The sequence below is a fragment of the Peromyscus leucopus genome, chromosome 3 (genome assembly GCF_004664715.2).
Source record: "Peromyscus leucopus breed LL Stock chromosome 3, UCI_PerLeu_2.1, whole genome shotgun sequence".
Lineage (NCBI taxonomy): Eukaryota > Metazoa > Chordata > Mammalia > Rodentia > Cricetidae > Peromyscus > Peromyscus leucopus.
Genome location: NC_051065.1, coordinates 28,131,376 through 28,149,659, shown reverse-complemented (window position 1 = coordinate 28,149,659; position 18,284 = coordinate 28,131,376). Strand labels below are relative to the sequence as shown.

The 18,284-nt window shown below is 40.4% G+C and overlaps 1 protein-coding gene across 3 annotated transcripts in view; it reads right to left on the bottom strand.

The window, feature by feature from the left end:
- Abcb1 (ATP binding cassette subfamily B member 1) overlaps positions 1–18,284 on the bottom strand; it is a 249,668-nt gene that overhangs the window by 117,183 nt on the left and 114,201 nt on the right. For 2 of the 3 annotated variants that reach the window (XM_028862201.2, XM_028862207.2), the window contains exons 13-21: positions 18,034–18,237; positions 17,581–17,751; positions 16,410–16,571; positions 14,510–14,686; positions 13,535–13,681; positions 10,107–10,214; positions 8,359–8,436; positions 5,031–5,114; positions 1,421–1,624 (exon numbers count right to left, since the gene is read on the bottom strand). In XM_028862201.2, the coding sequence (XP_028718034.1) occupies positions 1,421–1,624; positions 5,031–5,114; positions 8,359–8,436; positions 10,107–10,214; positions 13,535–13,681; positions 14,510–14,686; positions 16,410–16,571; positions 17,581–17,751; positions 18,034–18,237 (1,335 nt within the window). The remainder of the gene's footprint in view (positions 1–1,420; positions 1,625–5,030; positions 5,115–8,358; positions 8,437–10,106; positions 10,215–13,534; positions 13,682–14,509; positions 14,687–16,409; positions 16,572–17,580; positions 17,752–18,033; positions 18,238–18,284) is intronic. The other variant, XM_037203536.1, reaches the window with a different exon arrangement.

Here is an 18,284-nt window from a genome sequence, read left to right as displayed (position 1 = left end):
TCAGTGTAAGGAACAAAACATTTCCCAGGGAACCAAGTAAATGCCACATAACTCTTGGTTGAGCTATGAGGAAAAACAGACGGGAGTGTGCAGAATAAACAGGACGAGGGGAAAGAAAACAGATACGAGAGGAAGGGAGGATGTCTGATAAAGAGGAAAGAGGGGGATGCTGAAGGGTGTGTGCTGTTTGCAGAGAAAGCAGGTCTAGGGGCCAGATCAAGGATATAAAATGGTATGAGGCACCAGAGTAATCCCAAACTGACTAGATTAAGTAATCTAAAATGAAGAGAACAAATACACTTGGGACTTTTCTACTTTGAATCTCCCCAATCATTCATAATAAAATGCACCCACCATCCTGAATACAGGGATAGCTTTAAGCCTAGTTGAAAGGAAGACAAAGAAGAACAGAAGGTAGGGTGAGTGTGCTGGCTAGTTTTATGTCAACTTGACACAAGCTAGAGTCAGAGAGAAAATCTCAGTTGAGAAGATGCCTCCATATGATAGGGCTGTAGGCAGGCCTGTGGGGCATTTTCTTAATTACTGATTGACGGGGAAGCCCAGCCTATGGTGGACGGTGCCAACCCTGGGCTGGTGTGTCCTGGATTCTATAAGAAAGCAGACTGAACAAGCCAAAAGAAGCAAGCCAGTAAGCAGTACCCTGTACCCATGGCCTCTGCATCACCTCCTGCCTCCAGGCTCCTGCTCTGGTGAATTCCTGCTTTTGATAATGAACTGTGAGTAAAATAAACCCTTTCCTCCCCAAACTGCTTCGGCCATGGGTGTTCCATTGCAGCAATAGAAACAGTAAGGGACAGAGAGGAAAGACATCAAAAGAAAAGATGCAAAGAAGAAAAGGACTGGCTAAGAAGAGAGAAATAGGAAGACAATGGCTTCAAACAAAGAAACAACCCCCTGAAAAAGCAGGTGTCAGTGTTTGAAACTAAGGATATGTTTCTGTTCTCCAAATTCTAATCTTGAGATAAGTGTAGTAAATATTGCCCCAAAGGTGGCTATTAAAATAGTGTCATAGACTGAGGAGATGGCTCTGTTGCTCAAGAGTTTGCCTGGCAAGCACAAGGGCCTGAGTCTGACCTCTGGAACCCAGAGGTAAACAGCTCAGCTATGCATGGTGGCATGTGCTTGTAACCCTAGTGCTGGGGGTGCAGGGATGGGTGGAGAGACCATATCTCAAAATGCAAAGTGGTCCACACCTGGGAAATAATGCCCAGGGTGTTCTCTGATCTCCATACAACATGCACATGTGTGAGCTGAGCACCCACAGGAACACCACACACACACACACACACACACACACACACACCAGCATAGTCAGAGCATAGTAACAGAGAGTAATAAAACATCCCTGGAAAGAATATTTTTTCTGCTTAAGCAACCAATCATGCTTGGTTTAACTCACCTTCCCAGAACCCTCCAGCTCCTTCTTATCTTTCAGTGCTTGTCCAGACAGCATCTTCATTTCAATCACTCCTGCTATTGCAATGATGGGTACAATAGCTAAGAGCAGAAGGGTCAGCTGCCAGCCGTAGACCAGGGATATGATAATTCCTGTCCCAAGATTTGCTACGTTCTGGGTAATGACAGCAAGTCTGGATCCTGTGGCCTAAAAAAGGAGAAATTGGAGACACGTCTTATATTCTAAAATATTTTCTAATATATTTTTAAGGATAGTAACACATTTTCATGAAAATTTTCTCTCCTATGAAATAAAAGGAAAGATACACTTGTTAGAAGTTTTTGGTTTCTAAAATGAAGATTTCCATGATTTAAGAATACTAAATGTAGGCACCCAGAATGCAAGAACATATTTCTATCTATTCAAATCTTTCAGTACCAAGAAAATGTTTATGTACCAAAGCATGATGATTAAACCAAATGCAGCAATCAGAATGGTAAGAATTTGGCAATTCTATTGAACTGGGAATGGTGGTTGTCGAGGTATAAAACTGCTTAGAGTTTAAGGAAGAGATGTGTCAAAAAGGCATTCAAATATATTTGGGACTATTTGTTTTTTCTGTTTTTTTTTTTTTTTTAATTTGGTTTCTTTTCTTGTTTTTCAAGACAGGATTTCTCTGTGCAGCCCTGACTGTCCTGGAACTCACTCTGTAGACCAGGCTGGCCTAGGAACTCAGAGATCTGCCTACCTCTTATTTGGACCTATTTGAAACACTTATTTTCTTGGGGAAAAAATGAAATTTGAAAGTTAGAGACCATGGTCTACAGTTAGCAGAATCTTTGAGTAGAATGCTGGAGGGTGATAATGCATGGCTTTCACTACTATGTAGCAATTCCCAGCTCTAAATCAGCAGTTTAACTAGTCAGTTTAGCACACGTCCAAGTAGTGTAGTCCACGTCTACTCTACTTGGAATTACTCTGGTACCTCATACAATCTCATATCCCTGCTGTGGCCTCCACTCATTTTTCTCTTCAAATAGCACACATCCTTTACCGGTTCTAATTTTTCTTTCACTTAAGCATGGCTAACTAGTCTCAGTAAAGATTATGATGTAAACTCTAGGCTGGCCATTGGCCATCTCTGTCACTTTTTACAAATCTCTCCTAACTCCAAAATTGAGCAGATTCATTATTTAGTAACCAAAGCCTCTTCTCCATCTTGAAACCTGGCACCATTCTTCGCATATCATTTAATACCTATCTGACATAATCAGTAAACAATCTGGAGAGGATCTGCCCCACAGGGATGTGTTAGGGTGCCCAGCATCTACAATCCCACACAGAAGCTGCTAAAGGACAGAAGTACTCAGAACATCTATCCTGGACACAGTAGAGACAGTTCCCTGGGCTTATAAGCTTTTAGTCATATGCAGGCCTTGCTTTGGACCACAAAAAATAATCAAGATAATTCCAGAGATGATAAATTCCTTGATGTACAGGAAAAGTGAAACAAATATTTTAATCAAATAATTTTGGCAATTTAAAATATATAAAAAATAGTAGTCGGGCGGTGGTGGCGCACGCTTTTAATCCCAGCACTCGGGAGGCAGAGCCAGGTGGATCTCTGTGAGTTCGAGGCAGCCTGGACTACCAATCGAGTTCCAGGAAAGGCGCAAAGCTACACAGAGAAACCCTGTCTCGAAAAACAAAAACAAAAAAAACAAACAAACAAAAAAAAAACAAAAACAAAACTACCATCTCACTGAAAAAAAATCTACAAGTGAGTATTTCCAGACCAGACTTCTCTGCTACACTCTAGATAAAAAAAATGTCCTGCCTCATTGACAGGTTCAACTGGCCATCTAATGTGGGCATCAATCACAACGCATTAAGTCAGACACAAAACTCTCAATTCTTCCCCAAGCCTCATCCTCCTATAGGATTTCAATTTCTTTAAAGACCAGCTTCACTTTTTTTATTTTTTAGTTATGCAGGGCAAACATTTTACTTATCAATCTTATCTCTCTAATCCATCATCTAATCAACAAATTTTGTAGGCTATAGCTTTAAACTATATCCAGAATCAGCTGTGACCACCCTAGGAGACTTCTCCTAGTTGACTGTGATAGCTTCTCTCCTCCTCTGTTCTTGTCTCCTTCAGCTGTTATTCATGTAACCGCCACGTAACTCCCACTTTGAAAACTTAGCAATGCCTTCCGATCCAATTCATAATATGATGCTGACCACAAACCAAAATAAAACAACAACAACAACAAAATTCTTTCAGTGTCAATTTCTTCTCTTAAGTTGTATGCATCTGTGTCTCCAGAATGGGTTCTGTCCTTTGTCTGCTTTAAGCAGAGAGAGCCATAAAAAACAGTAATTAAGATGTACACTGCAGTTCCACAGTTATGTGTGCTTCAGTTCATAGCTTCACTTATCACGGGTCCTGTTTGTGAGACAGGAGTGTGTGTGGTGCTGCCTCGCAGGAAGATCGAAACAAAAGGAGGCCAGGGACACGACAGAGCCCCCCAGCAGAGATCAGGGGCCACTGAAGATCAACACCATGAGAAAGTTCAATACCACGCTTCACACTTTCGCCATAAAAATTGTTGATGGAAAAGAAACTGTCACTTCATCCAAAAATCAAAACCCCATTGTTCAACAGTTTCTATTTATATCAACTGGGGATTGAGGTAACAGCACATTTTCAGGTTTATAGTTTGCTAAAGTTTTTCTGTCCATGCTACAGTTTTAATGTGCTTTTCATTGTTTTCAAAGTATTTTAACAACATTTTCTTTGTTTTTTTTATCAAACTGTAATGTCCTTTAAGTTTTAGATAACAACTACACTATTCTTTTTTCTCCCAACATTTTTATAATTTATATATATATATATATATATATATATATATATATATATATATATAAATAATGTCAATCATAAATATTAACTGAGCATGGAAAATAGTGATTCTGGTGGGAATGCCAAGAATATTTCTTTTCCTAAGTAACTGTTCTTTGGTATTCATCTTCTTTATGGCTGACACAGCAAATATAAAAGAAAATGTATAGCTATCTATATACTATATGGCATATAATCTTTGACTTTTAACCTATTTACTGTAATGAATCTGATAATTTGTGGGCTAGAACTTGTGGTTTGAATGAGAACTGTCCCCAGAGGCTCGGGCATTTGGATGCTCGGCCCCCAGCCAGTGGTCCTGTGTGGAGAGGGATGGAAGGTGCAGCTTTCCTGGATGAAGCGCATCACTGGCGGTGGGCTTTGAGAGTCTAAAGCCTCCCACCGCCTCCAGCTCACTTTCTCTGCTCTGTGCCAACCACTGAAGAAGTGACGCTCCGGTCCTGCTCCTGTGCATGCCACTGCTGCCCTCCTCTCTGCCATGATTCACTCTCATCCCTCTGGAACTTTACATCCAAATAAACGCTTCCTCCTATAAGTTGCTTTGGGCCACAGTGTTTTACCACAGCAATAGAAACGTAATTAACACAGATATCTAGTCACAGCATCTTCACATGGTTACCAGGAAGTCAGTCTCATGCTAAGCCTAAACAGCATTGGGATGACCACCCACAGAAAGCAAGCACGTACCCCTTTCACTTGAGCGGCGTCATTGGCGAGCCTGGTGGTCAGGGCTCCAGTGGTGTTCTTAGGGTTGTCAAACCAGCTCACATCCTGTGGCACAAAGAGATTTGTTAGCTTACAGTCCTTCTTAGACCGCTTTAGCTCTAGGAGGAAGGGCACGGAGACACTTCGTTTAGCATTCGCGTCCTCTTCATTTAGCATCAGGATATAACAGTCAACAGACAAGGAAGGGATTTAAAAAACAAACAAAAATAGAGCATTTCATTTGCCAAAAGTATGTCTTACTCTCAACTTTGTTTAAAGCCTGACTCTAAGTGTTGAACAATGAACACTAACAACAAAGTTGACGATGTCTTCAAGACTTCCTTCTAGAGTTGGAAGGCACACAGAAATAAGAATATGCCATTTCAGATGGTAATAAACATGTTGGAGAAAAAAAACAGGGTGAGAAAGATAAAGCTGTGAACAAGGTGCTGTTTTACAGAGTGGGGAAGAGACAGGGAAGTCCTTTCCAGAAACACGTACGTGAGCAGAGACCAAAATGAAGGAAGGGATGAAAGTATCTAAGAGGAGAAAGACACAACACTCACAAAGGCCCTGAGGCTGAGGCATACTTGATCTGCTCACACACAAGTGAATTACATCCTGCAGGTAGCCTAACTTGTCCTACTGGGATTCCCCAATTCTCTCCTCCCCAACCTTTGTACAGTTACCTAACCGATCCCTGAAGATGACCTCTGTGATGTGGGTGAGGGTTGCCTTTGGCAACTGTAGGTACTACATAGGGCCTTTTTTCCTGAAAGATCCAGGCTGCCCCTAGATTGGCATGAGGAAGGAGGTAATGAAACCAGCTAGGAGGCTGATGTCACATTAAATAAAGAGGGGAGTCATCAAGGTTTGAGTCTGGACAACTGGTAGAGAGATAGAAAGAGTAAGTAGGCTGGGTGGTGGTGATGCATGCCTTTAATCCCAGCACTCACTGTGGAGGCAGAGGCAGGTGGATATCTGAGTTTAAGGCCAGCCTGGTCTACAAATTGAGTTCAAGGACAGCCAGGGCTACACAGAGAAATCATGTCTTGAGGGAAAAAAAAAAAAGGAGTAGATATGAAGTAGTAAGCCTGCTGTGGCAAGAAAAATAAAAAACTCAAGTTCAGAAATATTACAGTGTGAAGCACTTATTAATATCAGAAGAGAAGATGTAAACCAGCAGATAGTTAACTCTAGGCAGGGCAGAATAAATGAACTGATTTAAAAACAAACCAAAAGCAATTTAGATTTTAAAATGCACATACAATATAAAATGGGATTTTATTCATAAAACTTCTTATATTTTCATTTTTTACATGTATTAATGACTGATTGCATGTGGCTGCACGAACTTGCCATGGCACATGTATGGAGGTCTATGGGAGTTGACTCTCTCCTTTCATCTTATGTGCTCTGGGGATCAAATTCAGGTTAGGCACCTAAATGGCTAAGCTTTCTCACATCCTCATATATTTTAAAAAACACAATGTGATTTTAATTATGAATTTATGTCTGTCACAAATAACTTTAGTTTCTAAGATGTTACCTGAATTGGTAATTTGTAGTAAGAAAGTAACTACCTTCTTATTTTGAAAAGCTAGAAAATGACTCATTATAGTCTACATCAATTAACTTTTTAGTATTTAAGTGTTCCCCCACTGGAATGTGACATCTTTGAAGAGAGAGTCCATTCAGATTTAAATGGCTTGCCAAACTTAGTACTATACTTCATAAGTAGTGGCTATGATGTCCTTGCTCTACTGAACAGTCTTTACTGTTCATACACACCATCTGCCCAGCTCTCAAAGTATAATGGGTCTGACAGTTGGCCTAGAGGCTGATGGGGTAGTGGGGCATATGGTGCTGTAGCAGGGTCAACTTTGAGATTGTTTAAGCAGAATCAGGGTTATAAATACAGCTTGAAAGCTTGTGATCCCAGAACTTGGGAGATGGAGTTCAATATTATATTCAGCTACATTGAGAGTCTGAGGTAAACTCAGGTACAAACGACCCTATCTTAAAAAAAAAAAAAATGAGAGGATGGATACGGCTTAACAGAAGAGTCCAAGGGCAGGGAGGGACCCCCATAAAACAGTGCTCTCTCACCCATCGGGTTCTGCTTCAGCTGTGACTGTCATTAGCCATGTGTATGAAGACATCATTAGCTAATTATTTCTATAAATATGTAAGTGGTTGTAGGTGGGGTGGAAAAGGACTATCTTTTGGAAATTTGAACACAAGAAACTGGTATTTCTCACTCTTTTTTTTTTCAGTGTTGGGGACTGAATGGGGCCTTATGGATTCTAGGCTCAACCTCTGTGTTACATTTCAGTCTTGTGGAACAGCTTGCAGATATATCCATTACATATCCCATGAGTCTCACGCATCCCAGGATGCTATTAATGTGGTCCAACAAGTTTGTAGATAACAATATCACATTTTAATGTAAAAAAGTTGGACACCTCTGTATCAAGAGCATCATTTTATGGAGGTAACTAGTAATTTTGAAAAGGAAGATTTAAGATCACATACAACATTTTCATGATTGCTAAAGTTTTCTACTTTGAATGGGACTGTTAGCAATATTGTCAGTTGTTAGGGATCTGAATGTACAAAGTGTAATAGGCACTCCTAATAAGTCATGACCAGCTAATTACACTGTAACTTGGGTTATTCTTTTAGTCTTACCTCAGCAAAGAATCTCAACAGAGAGGAATGGGCAATGAAAATGAAACTGAATTTGGGCAAGAGGAATGCAAACTATCTCCAGGTTCAGAGAGTCATAACAGCATGTTCTGAGTGTGCAGGAAAAAGAAAGTGAGAGAGGAGTGCAAAGACATAGCAGATCCCTTCCAACACGCCTCAACCTTTGGCTAAGACAAAGTATAGAGGATCACCCGGGCTTCTATTGCCTCTCGCTGCTGAGATAAAAAAGCTGATGGAGAATCATCAGGAGACACAATAGTCTCAACACCATCTGGTTCCTTGTGCCCGCCTGCAGCAAACAGACTGCAGGTCCACAGCCTACATCTATCTACAGATGGCTCACCAACATCCCAAGAGGAGCTTGAGGAGACCGGTGCAGCCTACATCTACAGATGGCTCACCAACATTCCAAGAGGAGCCTGAGGAGACCGGTGCAGCCTACATCTACAGATGGCTCACCAACATCCCAAGAGGAGGCCGAGGAGACCCGTGCAGGATCTCTATCTAAGGAACTGTGGACAGCGCTTTTACAGTCTTTGTCCACAGAGCACAAGAGAGGAGTCCTACCTCCCCTCCCCGGGTGCAAGCTCACCAGCCATACCTGTCTCAGCATGGATTTGAAAACCATGTATCGCAGTCGCTTGGTGAGGATCTCTCCGGCTTTGCCAAACGTGAAGCCCTGTGAAGAACGAGACTGCGTCACACAGAAGGCTGGCCGGAGACTCAGACACCGGCTACACTGCAGGGTCAAGGCCTGTGAGAGTTCTGAGAAGGACGGGGCTCAGTCTGAGCTCCCTGCCTGTTTCTCAGGTGACCAGTTGGACATTCCATCCTTTCCAGCACGGGGCGGTGTTTACATATTTGAAATCCACGGATCTACTCACTGTTCTTAATGTGTTTTGAAGTCATGGGGACTGTCACACCACTGTAGCCAGAGTGTGAGGGGACTGCTTTCTCTCCCTCTTCTTCATCACCCCAGCTGTCAAAGCAGAAGTGACCAGCTCAAAGCTGCTTCACTTCCAATCTCTTACCAAATTCACATGGAGCAACTGTACATTTTCCCACTCCAGTGACACTCTCCCAGGCTGTGTTATTCTACCAAGAACAAGTTCCACAATGAATCCTTTACTCACTTAGTGAAGACACACCATCTTTTCTTTTGTGTTCCTATGCTAAGAACATTTTTTTCTGTTAAAATATTAATATATTAGAATGTGTTAAATAAAGAAACCTATTTAGTTTTAGCTGATATTATTTACATGTGTGCTAACTGTTAAAATACTAATACAAGCTGGGAGGTGGTGGTGCACACCTTTAATTCCAGCATTCGAGGCAGAGGTAAGTGGATCTCTGTGAGTTCAAGGCCAGCCTGGTCTTCAGAGTGAGTTCCAGGACATTCAGGGCTACAAAGAAAAACCCTGTCTTGAAAAACCAAAACCAAACAAACAAAAATCAAAACCAAAAAACAAAAAACAAACCTAATATATACTTAGAATGTGTTTAATAAAGAAACCTATTTAGTTTTAGCTTAAAAAATATGTGGACTAATTATTGATGCATTAAGTAAGTGATCACTTACATTTTTACTCAATAAGTAGAAACATAATACCTCAAATCAGTCTGAACACTTGGTCACATGAGCTCTCTTAATTATCAAGAGGCAACATTGCCCCCATTTACAGATAAGGAAACTGGGGCCTAGACAGCCTAAAATACTAGACACAAAATTGTGTATGTGTGCAAATACATATTTTCAAACCTGTGTCAAACACCAAAGTCCATACTGTATGCTTTCCACATTACACTGTGAGAGTGTTTAGTTCATTTACAAATGTTTTTGAGCCAAATGATCCGCAGGCTGCAAAATATCTTGTACACATTCCTTAGGATTTTTAAGACTGTCATTTTCTCTTTACTTTCATTTTTCCCTTTTGTAAGAGCTTGGTGAGCTTTTGCAACCTTTTTAAGTCAGTGTGACCTGTTTGGAAGTTTCATTTGTTTGCCTGCCTGCCTGCCTGCCTGTCTGTCTGTCTGTTTTGGAATACAGGAAGACATTTCCCTGACTATTCAAAATGACCAATGGATTGCCAATCCAAACTGATATTCAGGGCTTACCCCAAAGTCCCCACCTTCCATTTCCATACTAGACAGAACAGTCTGTTCAATATGATTACATCACTGTTTCCATTTGGGGCATGGTTGGTTGGAAGAGAGAAGGTGAGGCTAGTCAGAGGATAAAAAACCTTCTGGCTATCATTGGCCATGGTAAAAAAGGAACAATTTTATGATAAGGACAATTACATGTTTATAAATGCACCTGGGTGGATGAAGTGAAAATCAGACACTTACCTGAAGAAAAAATGTAATAAAAGAAACGATCCCAAGGATCAGAAACAATAAGGAAAACAAGTTGCTTTCTTGTCGTTTGGTTTCATCGTCACTAGGTCTTGTAAAAACCTATAAAACATATTTGAAGGGTTGTTAGTTTCATCACGTAGAAAGCATTTCACATCTGCCCCCATTCCACACATCATGCAGTTTAGGAGTTGGGAGAGTCTTTGTACACTGGACCAGGGTTGGCTTCTGCAATAAAGTCAGCCTCCAACACACCTGCATTCTGCCTTTGTTGGCTGGGGGATGGGGGTGGGATGTTGGAGGTGGGGTGGGGCGGTAGTCTGTCATTCACAAATACATCCAGCATTCTTTGCACTCATGTTCCTCTTGGAGAAACAAGTGTCATACTTCTTTGTAAGAAGAAATCAAACAAATACTCTGCTTTTGACTTTCTTGTAACAGACTATCATAAATCATGTCTTTGTGTGTGTCTGTCAGGGGCGAGGGCATGTGTATGGAGGACAGAGGTCAAGCTTGTGAATGGTTGCTTAGGATTTCCACTCTGTGTTTTAGACTTACTATTTACTTTATTTTTCTGTGTAGGAGTATTTTGCCTGAAGGTATGTATGTGTACCATGTGTGTGCCTGGTTCCCATGGTTCAGATCCCTCTTGAACCGGAGTTACAGATCATTGTAAACCACTAGGTGATCACTGGGAACTGTGGGTCCTTTGGAAGAGGGCCAGTCTCCAGACCCTCTACCTTGTTTTGTAAAATGGTGTTTCTCACTGGACCAGGGCCAATTAGGCTAGAATGGTCAGCCTGTTTGTCCTGGGGACCCTCTTATCTCTGTATTTCCAGCACTAGAACTACAAGTGTGCATCACCACCCCTGGCTTTTACACTGGTGTTGGGGGCAAACACAGGTCTGCATGCTTACACAACAAGCATTTTATTGAGTCATCTTTACAGCCCCACCTCAACTACGTGGACATCTCAAAGTGTCTGGAGAGAATATATTTACGTGTTCTTGCTGTTGAAAGGAGGTGTCATCCAGTCAACCTTTCAGAGAGAAAGGTACCTTTCCCAGTATGTCTTGTAGGAGTTATAGCCAGAAAGCCAGGTGGCCATGACAGCCAACTGGTTGAGGCCTCAATAGAGACCTTTCCAGAGATAATTAGAAGTGCTAAAAGATGTTTGGAGCTGAAAGAACTTAACAGCACAATCACTCAACACGGAAAGAAAACACACCTTTCCATCTCTGGCCCAAATCAGTTTTTCAAGAGCAATACATTTCTAAACCAACCCAGAAAACTTTATGCTTCATAAAAAAGAAAAATAAATAATTTCCAGAAAACATTAACTCAATTTTTCTTGATTAGTCATTTTGGCATTGCACTATATTCTAGGCATGACTGAATCCGCACTCACATGTACTGGTCCTTCCATCTGGGGGCATCTGTTATATGACTGTCACCATTTTACAGAGAGAAAGTGAGGCAGAGTGATACTTTAACCTACTCAAGAAAGCCAGGAAGAGATGAGCCAAGAACAGAACCCCAAGCCTTCTGAACCAGAGCCTACTATGTGCAGTGAGGCAGATGGCTGCCTGCCTATCTTAGAGTTAACGTAGTCATCAGTCACCAGATGGAGCTCTGCAGGAAGAATGAGGAAAACTTAAGTGCCATTGTTGATTTTTCTTGTCAAAATCAGGCAAAGCCATTTCCAATTTACCTTTATTTGCAACAGAAACCACATGGCCAACAAATCATAAAATACTTGCTCTTCTTATGCTTTACAGAGCATGTTTGCTGCCTGTGTCCTACACTGTATTTCATAGAATCAGATGTTTTTCCTTCTTTGTAGTATTTTCATAGCATATAAAAATACCTTACACAAATTGGACACTGAGCAAACATTTCTTGAATGACATGTTAAACATGAGTATTAATCGAGCAAGGCATAGGTAGACTAGAAGAGTTATGTATGTTTGGTTGTACAATGAATAGTGTTTGTTTTATGCTTCTTATGGTGATGTTTCTTTCTGCAAAAGATTTTTAGCAGTAAGGCAAATGTGTCTTCAGTATGATGTCTGATGGTTTGCATCTGTCACTAAACCAAGAACATGACCATATCGACTATAGGTGTTCTTTAAGTGCTGCTTTTAAAATAAGGGAGACCCCGCATGTGTATTTCTACCTCCAGGGGGCTTGTTATAGTTTGCATATGAAGTCTCCCCACAAAAGGCTCATTTGGTAAATTTTATTCCTCAGCTGGTGGATCTAGTCATGGATGGGTGATTGGACAATGAGTGCTCAGGCCTCATGAATAGATGGATGCACTACATGAGTATTATAGGGAAGTGGGCCCTTGTTAGAGAAAGTAGATCACATCACAGTGAGGAAAGGATTCTTAGAAAAACATGCCTTGTTACTTGTTCATTCTTATCTTTCTTTTGTTTCCTGAATGCCATGAGGGGCAGCTTCTGTCGCATGCTCCTACCACCACAACTCCTGCCTCAGGCTCGCGATAATGGATCCAGCTGACTTTAGACTGACACCTAGGAAACTGTGAACAAAATAAATCTTCCCCTCTCTTGTATTTCTTCTCTGAGAATCCAGCATGGTAACACATGCCTGCACTGATAGGAGGCTAAAACAGAAAGCTGAAGTTCAAATTCTGCCTGGGCTGCACTGCGAGTTCAAGACCAAACTGGATAACTTAGAAAGACCTTGTCTCCAGATAAAAATAATAAATAAATGGCAAGGGCTGTGCTCGGTGGTGTAGTACTTGTCTAGAATATGAAAAAACATGGGTTCAATGCCCCGTGAAAAAAGAGAAAATCCCTCAACTGTCTGTTACAGTGATGAAAAGCTCACTAATGGAGAGCTGCTTCCTTCCTTCTGTTTCAGTCTTTGGAAGTGAGTGTAGTGTGTGGGCCTGCTCATGTGCTGGCCAGTGTGTGTGTTACACAGCAGGTCATTGCCAACACAGTTTGACAAACATAAAGAGTCCCTGGGCAGGTCAGCTAGGTTCATCAGATCAGTTCACGACTTGGGCTCAGGACTCGATGTTGACAAGCATGGAAGATTGGGTCCGCTGTTCCATTGACTATGTCAGGGAGTGGGTACCCAGGGCCAAGTACAAAAACCACTGGGAACCCTAGATAGAAATTAATACAAACGATGTTCACAAAATTGTTCTTCTTATAAACCCAACTTCAATTATACTTTCATCCAAGTGTGTTTCATATGAAGGAAAATGTTTTTATGGTGTGTGTGTGTGTGTGTGTGTGCGTGTGTGTGTGTGTGTGTGTGTGAGAGAGAGAGAGAGAGAGAGAGAGAGAGAGAGAGAGAGAGAGAGAGAGAGAGGAGAGATTAAAGATAGTTCATTCATTTTTGAATCAAGACTCACAAGTAATGTGAAAATGGATATAATCACTTACCCCTACAACCTTTGAAAATATTATGGCAAATGCTGGTTGCAAGCCTCCATTTATTATGGCACAAAATGTACCAACCACAAAATAAGGCCATTCAGTTGAATTCAGCTTTAGGATACGCCAAAAGGAAACTGGAGGTACATCTTCATCCTAGAAAACATATGTATTACAACAAGGTAGTTTTTTTGCTGGGGGTTAAAAAGGATTCTCACTTATTTTGCTCTGTAGAGGTCTTCTGTTGATGAGGCAGGGTCCTGTATATTTCAGGCTGGCTTCAAATGAACTGCCTTAAACATCTAATCTTTCTGCCTTCACCATCCAAGGGCTGGGCTTATAGGAGAGGTACAAGTTTTTGGGTTTGTTTGTTTGGTTGGTTGGTTTTGGTTTTTCGAGACAGGGTTCCTCTGTGTAGTTTTGGTGCCTATCCTGGATCTCACTCTGTAGACCAAACTGGCCTCAAACTCACAGAAATCCACCTGGCTCTGCCTCCCAAGTGCTGAGATTATAGGCATGTGCCACTACCACCTGGCCACAAGTTTTAAAATAAATATTTACCCTATTGTTATTCATTATCAGTTGATGTATATTTGCCTTCAAATACAATGATAACACATTATAGTACCCTTTTACTTTTTAAGAAATGAATGATGCTTCCACAAATATTTAATTCTTGGCATTCAACAGAAGACAAGAATATTGACCAAGAAGGATAATCATAATAGAAATAGTAATATTTAAACACCTACTATAGTCTCTTCAGGTTCTCAGTTCTGTTTCTAATATCTTTGTATTAACTTTTATTCTTAAACCTAAACTGACTATAACACATCACCATTTCAGTTTCTGGAACACTATGGAAAACAGAACAAAAGAATTATAGAAAATACATTGTAGTTCCCACTCCTTCAGTTGAAGCACACTCAACTAGGAGGGCTCAAGAGGAGGATTTAGGATGTAATATTACATCTTTGTCCATACCGGGGTCTCTTTGGTACTAAGCTTCCTGTCTTGGTCATGTGGTCCATGGATACTTTTGCGAGTTGATCTTCTTCTTATTAGACTGGATCCCGAATCTTTTGAAGCCATGTCTAAATTATCGATTTCATTTTTAGATTCACAAATTTCATTTCCTAATTCAATTTCATTTCCTGCTGTCTAAAATAAATAAGAAATATGACTAGTTTAAGCTCAAATAATGGAAATTAACAATTAAAAATAAATATCAAGAAAAATATTAAATTACTTAAATCAAAGGAAAGGATGAAATTAAACTACTATTCCTTCTTGTGTGCTATACTGGGAGAAAGAACTTAATATTAAGGATTCTTTGTGAATATGCTGAAATAAAGTGACAAGCCTTTGTGTATTTTCTCTAGTTATCTCTTTTCTGGGAATATATGGCTCAATCAACTTTGCTTTTGAACCAGTGTGTGAATAGCAACTCAAAAGAGACCGAAATGTTTTAGATATTTTAATGAAATGTTATTTTTTTAGTTTATTATTTTTTGTACCAGGTCTTCAGAATTTGGTGTACATTTTCACATTTTCACCATTTAACATTCACTATCACACATGGCTAATAACTATTATGATGGAACTTAATATTTCTTTTTACTTTTCCTTAATTATGCTTCTTTAGGTCTTCTCTTTGCCAAAAAAGAAAAAAAAAGTCAATCTAAAGCATTAGTACTGGATACTATTATATAAAAGCAGTAAAGCAGCAGTGATCTGTCTGGGAAGGAAGCAGAAACATAATTATAATTCCTTTCCATGAGCTCCTCAAGGCCGTGCTTGGGCCTCAAGGTGGGAGGGAGAGAATTAGACAGAAACAACACAGTTCCTGGAGACCAGGCCCTAAAGAGAAGTTTCCCTTTAAAGCATAGAGGGGAGCTTCGTTATGCATGAAAATGAGAGAGATGGGAGAGGAAGGTAGAGGGATGAGGGGAAGGGAAGCGAAAGGAAGGAGAGAGAGAGACAGACAGACAGACAGACAGACTGAGCCTTGGACCAATCCAAAGCACAAAGGAAAGGATTAAGTTTTCATAACCTTTTAGAAGTGGCAAGAAGGTTTATAACACATGATTTAGTTCAGCATAGTGTATGTGAAAAGGACCATGGAGGAACCATGTACCATAAATTGAGAAGAATCAAGTTACAGTACAGTGCTTCTTTTTTCACTTGTTCACAATTTTTAATGTAAAGCCATTTATCAAAAGAGACAAACCACAAGATGAAATTGAAGGCAATGGAAAAATTCGACTTCTCACAACCAAAACAATGATCACATCCTTAAAAATAATTTTAAAAAGTGTTGGACATGATAATGTTGCAGATTATGAGCCATATCCAAGATTTTTATCAATTCATAATTCTGAATAAAACTTTTTTAAAGTGTGAGACTTAAAAAATAATATTTTTCAGTATAAATATGTTTTATCCCCCACATATGTTTATTCTTGTACTTTGGGGTTCAGAAACAAAAGTGGAGTACAGTTTACAGACTTACATCACCATTGAAGTCTTTGCTGCCATAATTATCTTAGTTTTATGTATAAAAGAGTCATTGATTTTGTTCAGGGTTGGGGAAGTGTTTGCAAAGAGTCTTGAGTTTATTTTGATTCTTTGGAGAGGATGTCTTAAGAACCTAGAAGTACAGTGCTTCTTAACTCTGTCCTGGAGACAGCAAGGGGGCAGTGTGGCCTGCGTCAAGCTATAGAATCAGACCTAACGGTGCAGGTCCATGTTCTAACAAATCCCTAAGTACCCTTCTCCTACATTCCAAAATTATACAATCAAGTAACATTTATCTGTAGATTAAATATAGTGACATCAGCTTATCATCAAGATAAATTAGGACATTTCTAGAGTTCCACTGTACCTGTGTCATGACAAGTTTGAAGTAAATGCCCTTCTCTTTCATGAGCTCATCATGATTTCCTTGCTCCACAATGACACCATTGTCAAAACCAGCAATGACGTCAGCATTACGAACTGTAGACAAGCGGTGAGCTATCACGATGGTGGTCCGGCCTTCTCTAGCCTGGAGAGAGAGAAACCTGCTTTAGACACCTGAATAATTAGAACAAAAAAACACCGCCTTTAATCCTAGCACTCAGGAGGTGGAGGCAGGCTCTCTGAGTTTGAGGCCAGCCTGGTCTACAGAGTGAGTTCCGGACAGGCTACACAGAGAAACCCTGTCTCGAAAAAGCAAAGTCCAGCCCTAGTCATTGATGTTTCATGGACCAGTAGGTCTCCAATCCCATCACTCAGTGCACCCTCTCCTGGAGAGAGGGGCTTTTCAATTTCATAGTTTTCAGTGGCATTAAGCAACTTGCATTTGTGTTTTCCTTTTGTTGACAATACTATAAACTCTTAAAACCAAATTAATGGGATTATTTCTCTTTTCAATTCCATAGTCTTCAGGTGGCATTAAGTGACTTCCACTCATATTTTCCTTTGGGTTATAATACAATAAACTCTCAAAACCAGATAAATAGGGTTATTTCTCTAAATTTTCATAATCAAAATGAAGACTAATTTTCATTTGAGTCTCCATTTTTCATTTTTAATTAAAAGATATTGGCATGCCTTTCAGTGAAATTTTATTTATTGTAATTCAAAAAAGAAAGGAAGGAAGAGAAATAAATAAATAAATAAATAAACAAACAAATAAGGGTTGGAGAGATGGCTCAGTAGTTAAGAGTGCTTCTTCCCTTGCAGAGCACAGGAGTTCAGTTCCCAGCACCCACATGTGGTGGCTCATAACTGCCATTGACTCTAGCTTCAGGAGAGCTAACATCCTCTTCTCATGTTTGTACACACATGAAAACACACACAGATATATAAATAAGAAAATAAATGTTTTTAAAGATACAGAAGACACAGAAGTTGAACAACAACAAAAAAGATTTTGGAAGCCTAGTGCTTTTCCTTAGTAACAGGTAATAGAAGCTATCAAACGTTTCTTTCCTAAGACCAAGATTAAGAAGAATAAACAGTGGAATACTATTATTCTCATAATTCAGACCTTGTAAGTACAGCTCACAGACCTTATCTAGAGCGGCCTGAACCACGGCTTCACTTTCTGTGTCCAAAGCTGAGGTCGCCTCATCCAACAAAAGGATCTTGGGGTTGCGGACCAGGGCACGAGCGATGGCGATTCTCTGTTTCTGTCCCCCACTCAGCTGCGCCCCTCTCTCACCAACCAGGGTGTCAAATTTCTACAAATTAAAAAAAAAAAAAAAAAAAACAGGAAAATGTAGTAAAGCAACAAACTACTTCAGTTCACATTTCAAATCGGGATGTGATCATCACTGGAGCTTCAACAGCAATACAGTCCAGTTCTACCGCTAGTAGATAGAGTGAGCGATGTAAAATCCACAGTAAACTGGATTTCTCCTCTAAGGAAGTTCTTCTGATTAACAGGAGTTTTCACATGGATGGCATCAGGCCAGAGCTCTGCTCTCTGAGCCTCGGGGTGACAGCGGACAGGCACAACTCACATGGGGCAGTTTCATGATGAAGTCATAGGCGTTGGCTTCCTTGACAGCTTTCTCAATCTCATCCATGGTGACGTTTTCTCGGCCATAGCGAATGTTTTCAGCGATGGTGGTGGCAAACAATACAGGTTCCTGACTCACCACGCCAATGATTTCCCGCAGATACCTCACATTGATGGTCCTGATGTCCTGTCCGTCGATGCTGACCTGAAATAGAATACATGGTTTTCACTTTAGCCTCACGGAGTCAGAAT